Genomic DNA, 15,196 nt, shown 5'->3' on the forward strand with positions numbered 1-15,196 from the left:
TTCCTGTCTCCTCGCTACTTCACTTCCGGCCCGCAGGCAAACCCGGAAGAGACTCCCCGTCATGGCCGCCTGGTGGTTGTCGCCGCTGCTGCCGCTGCTGCTGCTGCTGGCGGGTGAGGGAGCAAGGCAGTGGCCGGGTGTCTCTGAGACCCTCTCCCCCTCTCTCTCGTTGTCTCTCCCGTGTCTCTCCCACACCCCCGTGTCTCTCAGGCTTCCCCTGTTGTCCATAACCGTGCGTCGACCCACACGGTTCCTCCCCCCCCCCCGTGTTGTTGCACGAGTTCGCGGCTCCGTGCCGGCGTGCCGCGTCGTGTGTGTTTGTGTTGAGATGCATATCGGGCACGGGGTGCATACTCTTGGGTTGTTTCGGTAAAGTTACGTGGGTACAAAATAAAACAAAGTGAACTAAATGACGACGTTTCGGGCGCAACACAAGCAAAGGGGATATATAGGTAAGAGAGGGCCCCCCCCCCCCCGTCTCTAACCTATATGGCCTCTTGTTGCAGCAGCCCCTTTTGCCCACTTCAGCAATTGTTTCTTGCTGTGGTTGTCCCACCTGGTGACGGACGCTTGTGTTGCGCCCGAAACGTCGTGATTTAATTTAATTTGTTTTATTTTACACCCACGTGACTTTACCGAAAGAACCAAAGAGAATGGATCCCGGCAGTCACGAAAACTTCAAATCTAGATTGGGCACGGGGTGACCAATGAGGTCTGAATTGGTCTGTATTACGGCAGGGCACTGATAATGGATTGACAGATCTATAGTGGTGAGTGTAGTAGTGGTGAGTGTAGTAGTGGTGATTGTCTATTGTGTTTCCCCCTTGTGATGGCACTCTGTAGGATGAACGTTGAGATTTGTAAGTGCACGGAGTGCCCAATACGGTGTGAATTGGTCTGTAATAGGTAGGGCACTGATAAGGGATTGACAGATCTATAGTGGTGAGTGTAGTAGTAGTGGTGATTGTCTATTGTGTTTCCCCCTTGTGATGGCACTCTGTAGGATAAACGTTGAGATTTCTAAGTGCACGGAGTAACCAATACGGCGTGAATTGGTCTGTAATACGGCAGGGCACTGATGAGGGTTTGACAGGTTTGTGTATCTCCCCATGGTGGCGAGATGTGAACTACCTCGCCTGGTACACGGAAGGTCGTGGGTTCGATGCCACTACGGACGAGCCACCACCCAGCCCAGCCGCATCCATTCCATTAGCAACCCCCTTGCCTCCCTGCCTTAGCCCGCAATCGTAACGAGTCTCTCACCAAGGGCGGTTTGTCACACGATGCGACGCAAGGAAGCACGGGAGACGCGGGGAGACGCGGTGAGAGCCAGGGAAAAGGCCCGCGAGACATGTGGGGAGACAGGGCGATAGGACAGCAGGACACGGTGATGGTAAGACACGGGGAGAAGGGAGACGCTGGATGCCTGGGTGATGCACGGCGAGAGACGCTGAGACACGGGAGATAAGGGGGACGTTCATTAAGACACGGCGAGACTTGGGGGAGACAGGGCGATCAGACGGTGAGACACGGGACACAGACACGGTGATAGACGGCGAAATACGTGTAAGCCACGGTCAGACAGGGATACAAGACGATGCAGGAAGAGACTCAGTGATGTACAGTGATAGACGGTGAGGCAGTGAGAGGCCACACTTTTTCAGTTTCATTTATTTGGTAGAGCCCTGTGAGCCATTCGGCTCTTGAATCGGGCGCAACCGCAACAAACAAAAACATGAACAAGAAAACATCTTAAAGTGACTACGCGCAAACAGAAAAATCCAGGAAAAAACAGCAAAAGTCTTCCAGAAAAAGCCACCGTATATCAATGCTGTGTGCAAAAATCCCAGTGGGATGCAAGTCAAACAATAACAACCATAAGACAATTTAGATTATAGTTATCAGTCTGAGCTATGTAGCTCCTTTTCAGAAGCGACCTGGCCGCACATGATGGCTCAGCGAAGTGGCTTTTCATCTTCGTGTGGAAATGTATAGCAGCAGGCAAACACTCCCAAACCCGTGACCTTGATTCCACGCGACCACGGGGAGAGGCACATGCAAACTCCAACTATACAGCAGGCGTCAGGGTCGGGATCGAACCCACGACCTCCTGCATACCAGGCGAGGTAGTTAACATCTATTCACAGTGATGATGAGAGAGAGAGACGCAAACTCCAAATATACAGCAGGCGTCAGGATCGGGATCGAACCCACGACCTCCTGCATACCAGGCGAGGTAGTTAACATCTATTCACAGTGATGATGAGAGAGAGAGACGCAAACTCCAAATATACAGCAGGCGTCAGGATCGGGATCGAACCCACGACCTCCTGCATACCAGGGCAAGGGAGTTGACATCTCCTAGTCCCCGTAATTATGATGATGAGAGAGAGACGACAACTCAAAACATACAGCAGGTGTCAGGGTCAGGATCGAACCCACGACCTGCATACCAGGCGAGGGAGTTAACATCTCCTAGAAAAATCGGTGTCCTCCCCCCAACTCACATCAGCCTTTCACCTCCAGTGCCATTGTTTGACGGCACGCCGCAGTGTTTCGCGTTTGACACCACGTGGAGGGGAGAGGTTAATTGTGCAAGTTGGCAGAGGGTGTGTGGAGCGCTGGAGTGCCGGGTGCCTCTTCTGTCGGGCATCTCAGTTAACCCGGAGCATCTGCGGGTCTGTCCCATGACCTCCCGGCAAGACGAGGCTCTAAGAAAAGCTGTCTCGGGTGTGGACCGATCAATTTCAAGGACAGTGCATACATTATCAGAGTTGTGTTTTTTGTTTGCATTCCAACCGCAGGTATTGAGGTCAATGCAAACATGACTCCTTGTAAAAAAGGTGTCAGTTTTGTTGCCAGATAAAAGGGTAGGAAACCAATTATCATATTTTGCTACTGGCAAAGGAGGTTCCAATGATGTTACAGTAATCAAGTCGAGGAAGTATGGTGGCTTTTATCAATTCCAAATGGAACATAGGGGGGAGGCAATGCTTGTGTTGATACAGAAAACCAATATTGAATTTTGTCTTTTTACCAATATAATCAATGTGATCTTGAAAATTCAGTTTTGAATACTTATATATCTTGACTCGCTCTATTTGATAATTATTTAAGGAATGCAATTGGGGAAAAATAACCTCCTGCTTTAGTCCTGGTGAGAAGCATAGCACCTTGGTTTTGGAGGTATTCAGGACTAGTTTCAGAGCAACTAGCTGATGTAATTTTTTTAAATCACCCTGGAGCTTAGCAATCACGTCATCCAGAGAGCGGCCAGCAGTAATCAATATCGTGTCATCTGTAAACAGATTTACCCTGGAATGATCCAGGTCAGAGCCCAAGTGATTGACACAGAGAGAACAAGAGGGGGCCGAGGATGGAACCCTGCGGAACCCCTTTTGTTATCTTAACACTATCGCCACTCGGGAGACAAAGGCGGCCGGGCGTGGTGCTGGCCACCCACCCCCTTGTGTGCAGTGCCGGCCTTCATAGGTGCTCGCTAACAGCACTTGCCCAAGCAGTCTGTTAAGGCTATACAGGGGATCTTTGTCTCTGACCAAATCGTCCGAAATGCACTTGATCCCGTGATGTTCTGATCTCGTGATGCCTCGTGGACACCAACCAGGGCTGTGCTTGGAGTAGGTTTTTACCCTTTCTGGCAATACAACAGCCGTTGTTAAGATGGTTAAACACCAAAAAGATTCCTGTCGGAAGGGCATTGAGTAGTGGCATTCAACACCTCCCTTTCCCTGGGGACAGACTCCAGCACTACTATACACTATACAACACTATACACTACTATACACTATACACTACTATACACTACTACACTATACACTACTATACTATATACGACTACATTACACTACTACACTATACACTACTACACTATGCACTACTACACTATGCACTACTACACTATGCACTACTACACTACACTATATACACTATATCCTACTATACACTACTACACTATACACTACTACACTATACACTACACTACTATACACTACACTATACACTACACTATACACTCTAGCTCTTCCTGGGGAATTCCCAGACTTTCCCAGGCCAGCCAAGTGAAATAGTCAAGCTTGGGAAAGGCAGCAAGAACAACAACAACAATCCCAGACCACACCAAGATACATGCAACACAGTAGTAGTCCCTCAATAACAAATAATAGATCACGACGTTTCGACCGCAACACAAGCAGTCGTCACGATCGGAACGTCGTGAGAGGGGTGGTGGGTGTGTTGCGGTCGAAACGTCGAGATCTGTTATTTTTCTATCTTGATTTGAAGCTTTCGTGACTGCAGGAATCCATACTCTTTGGTTCTTTCGGTAAAGTCACGTAGGTAGAAAATAAAATCAAATAGATCACGACGTTTCGGGCACAACACAGGTGGGAAAGCATTGACTGCTTTCCCACCTGATGACGGATGCTTGTGATCTATTTTATTTTCTACCTACGTGACTTTACTGAAAGAACCAAAGAGTATGAACTGTACTTGTGTGCCCTCATTTATCTATGTCCCCCCACCTCCAACATTCCGCATTGACCACATGGGTAAAGTAGATTCGAATAACTCCTCTGACATGCACGGAGTGGGGAGGCCCTCTTCCCGCAGTGGACGGATATAAAGACGTGCACTGCACAATGTGTTTGCGTGCGCGTGTGTGTGTGTGTATGTGCAAGCGTGTCTTTGTGGAGAGCGGTGTGGTAGTGTAGCTGTGCTACGAACCCGGCGACCTGGGTTCGATTCACGGCCAACATTATTGACGAATATCTGAACCGGTTCTGGGCCTCCCCTAGGTTGACTCCGTCTCAAATGAGCAGCACCTGGTGCGGTGTGTAAACATCTCCACTGGGGAGACAGACAGCTGGGCATGGTGCTGGCCACCCACCCCCTCTAACACAGTTTCAGCCTTCATAGGTGCTGCTCGCTAACAGCACTTGCCCCAGCAGTCTGTGAGGGCTGTTTAAGAGGGTCTTTAGAGGAGGGTCTCGAACCAAAGAGGATGGATTCCTGCAGTCACGAAAGCTTCATATCAAGGAGGGTTTTTGTCTTGTGTTGTATACTAACCCTTCTTCCATAATTGAGATTAATAATATTTGATGATTTTTATATATTATCTTTTTACTTGTTTTTTTTAATGAGTGAAACACACCAAGCGCAGCAAACTGCAAAACACCAGGTGTTGTTAAGTAATGAACCGGAGGAGGGCTAGGATGGCAGAATTTACAACGTTGCTTCAAGGGAAGATAAGGCCTGATGAACGGGCACATGTCACCCGTGCAGGCGGCAGAGACAGTGGGAGTGTCAGCCAGACATAGTTAAGGCAAAAAGCCCAATCATCCTGCATGGTTTTAAAGTAACGTCAAAATTCGAAATTCAACAACAGAGTAGGCTAAATTATCGATCCTCGCGCTCGCTCAAACTGGAGACCAGGCTGCGAGCTACATCAATGAACCATTGCCCATTTGCTAATCCAATACTGAATGTTAATATTACTGAAGTCAAAACGAATTCTATGACCTCAGCACATGGGCAAATAATAGGGCAGTGTCGACTCAAAGGCAATGGAAGAAAACAGAGGCGCCTTTGTCTAAATCACAACCACAGAAAACCAGGAATCATCACTGATTGTGTGTTCAGGAATTCCGAGCTAGTTAGAACACGTGCACAGGGGGGGAGCTGATGTAAACAACCCTGCGCGTCTGGATGTGAGGGGGCCTTGGACCTGGAATCAAGAATAAACACTCCCAGAGCAGAAGGTTGGCAGGGGGAGAGGTGATTTAAAAGAGGGTTGTATATCTCTCAAGGCACAAGACCCAGCTGAACAACACGGCTGCGGGGGTCACCAGAAGTTCGCATTCGCCTAGTTAAGACAAAAAGCTCAATTATTCTGTATTGCTATTAAAGTAACGTTAAAGTCGGAATTTAACAACAGAGTAGGCTAAAGTTATTGATATTCACACCCACTCCAATTAAACCAGGTCACAAGTTACGCCTACTGAACCATCACCATCATTAAGTCAATATGAAATGTTATTTCCATACTTCAATACTTTCTATACAATTCGACCCGAAGCATATGACAATCAGAACCTTCCTAAGTCAAAATTGAATCGCACCCAGACAGGAGCGAATAGTCAATATAAGGTTGAAGAGGGAAGGAAATCAAGAGCACGGCGAACTGCAAACGTAAGCAAAAAGCCGGGAACAACACCAGCCCAGCAACAGCGAGTGGGGCTTCGACAGGCCATAAAGTAGAATAATAACTCCCGGGGTCAGGGGACACAAGAAGAAGCAGGCAGACAAAAACCAGAACTGACTCCAAGGTTCAACCGCCCTCACCTACTCAGGGGTGACGGAAATTAATGAGGCCTTGAATTAACGGCAGGCAACAACAACGGCGAGCAGAGATAGGGTGGGGCAAAGACTGCAGGCTATGGAATGCAACTTCGTGTCAGTAAAGCCCTGACAAACAAGTTAAGTTAAAGACATCACAATACATAATATCGCACATAACATCAATGTTAACGCTATTCACCGTAAACTATATTCCGCTTATATAACCATCCAGGCACCAAGGAATACGAATTCCTAGGATCAAGAAACTTACCCCTTAACCTAAGATATCGGAAATAAATTAATAGTAATAAGTATATGCATGAAAGACAAAAGTTAAACTTATGGAAAAGCCAGGATAACGGGATGAATCACCACCAGGTCAAATATAAATACATAATAAAAAAAAAACAATGTTAAACCCAGGGTCGGAGAGAAAGGGAGATCCCGGCCGTCTTTGTATCCCCGCAGCGCGGGATAGGAGTGTGTATACGCTCGGGGAAACCTACACTTGAGTCAAGCACCACGATGGGAAACGACAGACCTTAGGTTACATACAGAATCATAACTGTGAAATAGTAAGGGACAAATGTTAACTTAAAACTTTTAACCATTTCTTTGTGCGCCGGGTCGGAGAGAGTGTTGCCCCCCTCCAGGTTGTGCAACACGAACAAAGACGCCTATGAGACGATTTGTAACGTCTGTGTTTTGGGTTCATGAAGAAGGCCAGACAAGAGATAAATTGCACCCAGACAGAGAGACGACTTCGAGACAATTTGTAACATCTGGTTGTTTGCTCGTGGGTTTTATGGAGGGAGTTGACAACGGAATATACCGTCAGTGATGCACACAAGGACATACGGACACACACATGGACACACCTGCCTACGGACAGATCCTGACACAGCAAAAATCGGAAGCCCCGCCTTGTGGGCGGGATCCAGGGGGATTTTTCAGCATAAAGGAACGGATCCTGAACATTGGAAACCAGTGCGACGGGAGGGTCCACTCAGAAGCTCGACCGGGAGGGTCGACTCAGCAGGAGTGCGACGGGAGGGTCCACTCAGAAGCTCGACCGGGAGGGTCGACTCAGGAACGAGTGCGACCAGAGCGGGTCCACTCAGGAGTGCGACCAGAGAGTCGACTCAGGAGCGAGGGCGACCAGCGGGTCGACCCAGGAGCGAGCTCGACCGGGAGGGTCGACTCAGGAGCGAGCTGCGACCAGCGGGTCGGCTCGACTCATCTTCAGCTCGTCAATCTCTGCTGCCGCCGGAGATCTCCGCTGCCGCCGGTGGTGAGCGTCGCGACTTGGCGACGATCCAGCGCTGCACGCTACGAGCGAGTTGTGGGCGCCACCTACCGACCGGGTTCCGAACTGCGACAGCGTATCAACAGCCATCCGACAGGGGAGCGATGGATACGTATGACGCGCACCGCCCCCTCACCACACGACCACCAGGCGTCTGTTTGACCTAAAGAATCGACTCCGAACACTGACTATTCAAGACAACTCTTACCACTCAAACACACTCGAACCCATAAGCCATCCGTGGCTGGAAAGCATCACAACGAGACCGAGTGGTGGCCATCCGTCGTTTATAAGAGTATTCTTAATTTTTATCTTTAATATTTAGTGGGCTGTACTCTTAATCGCATAAATTCCCAACAGATCCATCAATACGAACTGATTCTTGGCACCTCCTTCCGCCGAGCCACGCTCACGTGGGGAGTGGTGGCCCACCGGACCCTTATCAGGTGATCTGGTCCCCAATTAGTAAACTTGGTATAAGATAACGATCTTCGGAAAAGGAGCACCATCGCAGGCCCTTACTCCGAGCCGTTCTGAGATAACCTGCCGATGTATCTGTTGAGATTGGTGCCTTTAAGAATAATAACTGTTTTGATTGTGTTTTTGTTTATCGCCGTATAATCTTTCAAGTATCTTTCAGTCATAATCGCCGCACGTACTCGCATCCTCTACAGAATATTCAACTGTTCCGTGACCCAAGGTGTTAACAACGTGATAAGGGTTGCGTATGATCAATAAGGAGTGCGGTACTGCGTGAACAATATTGAGTATAATCATTCATTAACGTTAAGGTTTTCTTAGCATAGTATTTGCATGTTTTAACGACTCTCTCTCTCACTAACAACCATCGCGTTATGCGGGATCCATGTGCCGTTGTCAAAGTGAAATCAGACAATCGTTGATGATACTGTATTGATGCCGTATTGACGTTCAGGGATTGAGAGTTCGCATACTATATCATAGTTAAGGTTGAATTAGTAATAAATTGATCAATACAGAAGTGGTTGTGTGATTCTTTCCTGAAATCTATGCATAAGATCTGCTTCTGCGTTGAGATTTGAACTTGGTGACCTTAATAAACACACTAATACATACTCAGTAAATGTTAAAGCGATAACGGGGTGAACCGGGGTCTGGTTATCATAACGACTTGCGTTATCATAATTACACCCACTCGCATAATTAATACGATTACCTCTCGAATTGGCATAATTAAAATGTGCGTAATTACATAATTAACATATTTCCGGATAATTACACATTTGGCCAAATTTCATTAATTATTATTATTTCCACTGAATATTCATAACCCACACATACAACATAATAATTTCACCCACGCACGCATACAACATAACAAATTTTCATACCCAACATATACAACATAATGGGGGCTCGTCCGGGATCTCTCGCAGACAGTTTATGCATGAATTCAGGAACGAATCACTGATGTGTTAATCAAAGTGTTGTGAACTAACGTTGCCTTGTGATTGTAAACGGGGGTATACAAACAAAACGCGCTCTGAAGGGAGGTACCAGAGTAGCAGAGTATAAAAAAGACAGCTGGGCTGAGATTATTTGCTCGAGTTAAACTGACGCATCCTGTGATACAATTGTTTATATGTGCTCTGAAAGGGAATTCTAGAGTAACTCACGACGCACATGAGATGTTAGAATTAAGATACACTCTTAAGTCTATTAACCACACTACATAATAGAGATGGCACAGGATCCACAACATTCTGAGTTTGACACACCAACGCATAACACTGATACAGAGTGGACCTCTGAGGAGGAGATGGAATCTATGGAAAAACAATATCGGGAATTTGTGTTAAAACGTACTGGACGGACTGCTAGCCAGCAGACGGAGCAGAGAGATATATGGGAGGGGAGCCATACAGAAGATGTTAAGGCCCATAGAAGGAAACTACTTAAGGACGTGATGAAATGTGGCAAAGCCAAACGTGACGTAAAAATTGCAGAAATAGCGAGGGTAGACTCGTATCTCCTCGCACAGACAGACAGAGAAAGATTATGGAATGAGGAAAAATTTGAAAGGGAGAGACAAGAGAAACTGTCCTTAATGGTGCAGGTAGAGCGTCTGCACGCCCTCGTGAGAGAGAAAGAATCCGCACTAAATGCACCAGTGAAACACCCAGACGTTGATACACAGGACACATACGGGAGTAACAATTTACCACACTCCGAGCCACGGGGACGTAGCCCAGGGCCAGATCCCACAATGAGTGTGGCTACTATGCAAAGCAATTTTGATAAAGTAACACCCTCGCAAATCGAGGAGAGAGAAGAGGAAATAATAATACAAACGGGAAAACATGAGGCCGACCACCCCAACGTTAGAGAGAGACAAATAATTAACCCTAAGTCATCAGGATACACTGTAATGATAGAGCGGGAAAGGGCGGAGCTGGTGCAAGACGGGAAACATGACATAAACAGAACACCAGGCAGACGCACGCTACGCAAGTATGACCGACATGATGCAGATGACAGAGACAGCTCACCAGAGAAACGCACCTCGCACAAACACGACCAACACGACACACGTAACAGGAGCTCACCAGAGAGACGCACATCACACAAGCATGAGCCATGGGATAAGCAGAAATCACCGAGCCAAGTTGACCCACGTAACAGGTGCAAAAGGCACTACAAAAGTTATGTTAAGCAGAGCCATCGTGATGGTGACGGCTCATCTAACACTGACTCCTCTGACAATGACCAACACGACATGGGTACCAGAGAGAGCTCACCAGAGGGACGCATGACATGTAAAAATCACCCACGCAAAACCACCCGCACAAAAAATCCCAGAGACAGGAATCCCGATAACCATGAAGCACGAGACAAACATAAATTCAACACCTCACCTAGCAGGCACCACACACGTAGTAGGCAGCATGAAGGTCAAGGACAAAAACACTCACCACATAGACACCGCTCAAGGAGATCACGCACACCAACCCACAAGCACGAATCACAAGACCCACATAAGGAAAACAAGAGACACAAGCAACGGGACAGATACGAATCCTCGGACAGAGGGAGATCACGACACAGACACGGGACACATGACAACAGTGATAGTGGAGACAAGGGTAGCTCAAGGGAGCACTCCTCAGGAACCGACACCACTGATGACGAACAACACACTTTTAACAGTAAGACACTAAAACTAATGGACAAAGCACTCGTGAGAATTCCCTATTTCGATCCACATAACAAAAACAGGGATATCCACACTCACATAACTACAGTAGAACAGGAGGCTAAGATCCGGGGTCTGGGTAAATCAGCAGAAAAGGCATGTTTATTATCAAGGAGCCTACATGAACCCGCCAGACCATGGGTAGCCTCCCTGCCAAATAGGGTGAAGAGTGACTTTAAACAATTGAGCCGAGCAGTAGTTAAGAGATTTGGGGAATACTCCACACTATCCGAAGGATTGAACGCGGCAAAGTTGATGACCCAGCGTGTAGACGAAGACCCACGAGATTATCTCCTACGCCTTAAGAAAGCATATTACGCAGGGGACGTGGACAATGCCCAGGGAGATAAGACAGTCTTAAAAGTGATGTTCTTCCAATCATTGAGACCTGAAATAGTGAGAATAGTAGGAATGATGTTGGACCCCGAGACTGCCTCCCTACGCCAGATTGAAAGCAAGGCCCACACGGCCTGGGTGAACGGACGGAAAACCACTGGCATAGCCAAAACCCACATCGTCACCAGAGATAAAGAATGCCTCGATCTGGAGGGAAGCGAATCTCCAAGGAATAATATTAGCGCCACACGGGGTGAACATGAATTCCCCCAGGAGAGGGCGCCCAACCCAATAGAATCAACACCCGTCCACAACACGCTGAATAACGTTCCACGTGAGAGGAGGAACGAGGCCAGAGGAACATGGCACCCACAGCCGCCACCACCATGGAATGCAGAAGAGGGCGGAGGCTGGAATTATGGAGGAGGAGGAGAGAGTGACGGGCCATACCTACACCGCGGAGGCCGACACCCACCAAACCAGTTACCATATCGTCCCCCACTGCCGCCTCCACTAGCAATGGAGCATAGACCACCGTTAGCTAACAGGAATCGATATGCTCACCACATTAGGATGGAAAAAGAGCTCCTAGGGAGTATGAAGACTCCCATGCAAGTAGCGAAGGGAAGAATACCAACTATACCCACACAAGAGGAGGACACACCCAGAGCAAAGGTAGCCCAAGTGAACGTAGGGAAGACAAGAAGCCTCGAAGCAATCACCGAAGTGGTACCAGAGGGAAAAGGGTACCATCTGGGGGAATTGATTCCCGTAGGACCAGTCGGACGAGTCCACGTGGAAGTAATACTGCAAGACACCCTGACCAGCCAGGGCCTTTGTGATACTGGAGCAGAAATATCCATGATATCCAGAGAATTATTTGACGAACTCCAGACTGCCCTCCAGAGGAAGAATGAAACACTACAAATGATGCCAAGTAAACTTACCTACTCAGGATGTGAAGGGACCCACATGCGACCATTGGGCAAAGTTATGACGAAGTTGACGTTCAACAAAATCAACATGAACCATCCACTATATGTCGTACAATACCCAGGTAAAGAACTGATTTTTGGGATCGAACTACTGAATCGCCTGAAACCCATTGTGAACCTTGAATCCCGACAAATTTGGGCACAGTCAATGCCGGAGAAACAAAGGGACTCAGAAGATGAAGACGTTATGAGAGACTCCACGGGAATCCAAGTGATAACACAAGAGCTCGACGACCTATCAACGACAATCAGGAACGAAGACAAGCTCCCCGCAGGAATTCGAATCACTCAGCTAATGACTAACAGACTGAGAGAAGTCCGAAAGGAAGCCGACTTAGAGTCAGTATCACCGAAAGACCGTCCCCTCATGGAGTATATACCGCCCCCTGGAGGCCAAACCGACGAACTGCAAACTGATGAAGGAGAACCCAAGGGCAAGAGCGTATTACCCTCGGATGAAGCCAAGGCAACTCAACCGATAGTAACGCAAAAGGAACTTTCAATTGAGCCGCCCGAAACCACGAAGGCCCTAGATCCAAACCAAGAGGGAAGAGTCCTTACAATAGAAGAACAAATAGAACAACAAATTGAAGCAGCAGACGCCCTCGAGAGGGAGGAGAAGTCAAAGCTCGCGACACCAGCGAAACTCACAGACGTTGAGCCACAAAATAAATATGGAAGTAACATCAAATCACTCTCTTGGGTACGTGGACAGAGTCCAGGGATTGATCGCACAAAAGTTAAAGTAAAATCGCCAGGACATGGTACACTAAGGGCAGAGGCAAAAACTGAAGGGAAATGGCAACACGAGCGACACGGCCCTGGGCGCGCACACAGAAAATGCACACCACTTAAACACAAGAGACACAGCACAGACCAAAGTGACAGATTGCCTGATGATAACTTGTTTGATGATGACGCTGTCAGCAATCAACTTTCGGAATACCTGTTCACCAGTAAAACCCTTAAGTTGATGGACAAGGCTCTAGTCAGAATTCCCGATTTTGACCCCCACAATAAGACTATGGATATCCACACACATATCGCGACAGTGGAAGAGGAGGCAATGATTAGAGGGCTGAGGAGACGGGATGAAAAAGCGAGTTTGTTGAAACGGACCTTACATAAAGAATCTATTCCATGGGTAAAGTCACTACCACACAAGGTTAGAAATGATTTTAAACAATTGAGCCTGGCAGTGATTCGGAAGTTTGGAGAATATTCGACACTCACTGAGGGGTTTTATGCTGTAAAATCGATGACCCAGGGCATGGACCAAGATCCACGTGACTACCTCGTCCAATTTAAAAGAGCGTATTACGCAGGCGATGTGAATCAATACCACGAAGGGGATAAAATGTTCAAAATAATGTTTTTTGAATCCTTGAGCCCAGAGATTACAGAAAGGGTGAGAATGGTTTTGAATCCAGAAACCGCATCCTTACGCCGCATAGAGAGCAAGGCGTACATGGCATGGTTATACAGAGCTAAGAATCATAATTCGGATCCAGAACACAGGGAGAGGGATGAGGAACCCAGCCTCTCAGAGAGGAATAAAAATCACCGAGCAGTCCCACCATGCAGAGAGCAGCAGAAACGCACGCACACATGGCAAAATAACCCAGAGAGAGGTTGGCACGAGAATGAGAGCGGCACAAAGCCGAACATTCAGGAGAATCGCAGGAGGGGGAGGTTCAGAATAGAACCATACCAACACCCCATGCCCCGACATGCGCAAGGTCAAGATTACCCACAGGGATGGCGAAGTAACAATCCAGGAAAAATTTGGCACCCAAATGGGAAAAACACTGGGCCAAGGGTGCAGGAGAATCGTAGGAGGGGGAGGTTCAGAACAGAACCATATCAACACCCCATCCCACGACACACGCAAGGTTCAAATTACGCACAGAGATGGGAAGATAACCACCTAGCGGGAAGGTGTTACACATACCGCGGAGGTATGGATGCGAACATTCACGAGAATCGCAGGATGGGAGGTCAAACACAATCGATACAATTCCGACCAATTCCTCCACCGGCTATACCAGGAGGGAATAGAGGAATAACACAGAATACGGTCCAAATACGTGATGAACCATCCACAGTGATTGAGAGCGGGCAGCCCATACGCGCCACACCCGCCGAGGTGTTAAACCCGGCGCTCAATGTGAAATACAGGCAGGCTGCAAGTGACAGGGCGGGCAAAAACGTGGACAGTGCTCCCGTAAATGACGCGCGGATCGAATACAAGGACAGGGTTGCATTGAAGCGTGATCGGACAGTACAAAAACAGACAGCAGGGACACGCCCTGAGGAGCGCAGGCATGAGCCTTTGAATGGAAAATATCCAAGGGAAACCAAAAATTATGTGGATCGGAGTGCTAAAATGGAGACAAATGTCCATGACGTATCGGGAATGGTGTTGAAATCCAACACACTAGTAAAAACAAAGAGGGCAACATTACGAGGGACAGAATTAAATCGACACACGGACTCGGCAAATGTGCATGTAATCGCAGAGAGAGCGAATGCCTCGAACCAAGGGTCAAAGTGGGTCGGGTGCGCGAATTCTGGTTATGTGCAGCACAATTTTTCACCACACACTCCCACGACACAGAGAGTGAGAGAAGAAACTACAAAAACGAACCCCGAAAACCGTGATCGAATTATCGAAGTGATAAGTGGTGAACGAGGCAACATGAGGAAAGTAACGCATAAATGCGTTCGAAACCGCTACCTAGCGTTTCCCAGGATTTAACAAAAACAAAAATGAATATTCGTCGGAGTCATGATGTATCAGAACCGATGTAACGCAATATCGATGTTTAACGCTTGTTTAATTTTCTTTGCTCAATTCAAAATAACCATGTTAAGTTGTGACACGTACGCGCGCGTTGTAAGGAATAGCAGCAAAACTTGAGGACAATCGATGGTTCATGATGGAAGAAGGGTATACATTTTTTTTAAAAA

At 47.6% G+C, this 15,196-nt stretch overlaps 1 protein-coding gene across 1 annotated transcript in view; it reads left to right on the forward strand.

Moving 5' to 3' along the window:
• The window catches only part of NCSTN (nicastrin), a 56,378-nt gene continuing 41,182 nt past the window's right edge, over nucleotides 1-15,196 (forward strand). Inside the window, exon 1 of the mRNA XM_061576812.1 lies at nucleotides 1-113. Within this exon, the coding sequence (XP_061432796.1) occupies nucleotides 62-113 (52 nt within the window). The 5' untranslated portion in view covers nucleotides 1-61. The remainder of the gene's footprint in view (nucleotides 114-15,196) is intronic.

Source organism: Lethenteron reissneri, chromosome 62 (genome assembly GCF_015708825.2).
Source record: "Lethenteron reissneri isolate LAM-NWPU_2019-01 chromosome 62, ASM1570882v1, whole genome shotgun sequence".
In the NCBI taxonomy this organism is placed as follows: Eukaryota; Metazoa; Chordata; class Hyperoartia; order Petromyzontiformes; family Petromyzontidae; genus Lethenteron; species Lethenteron reissneri.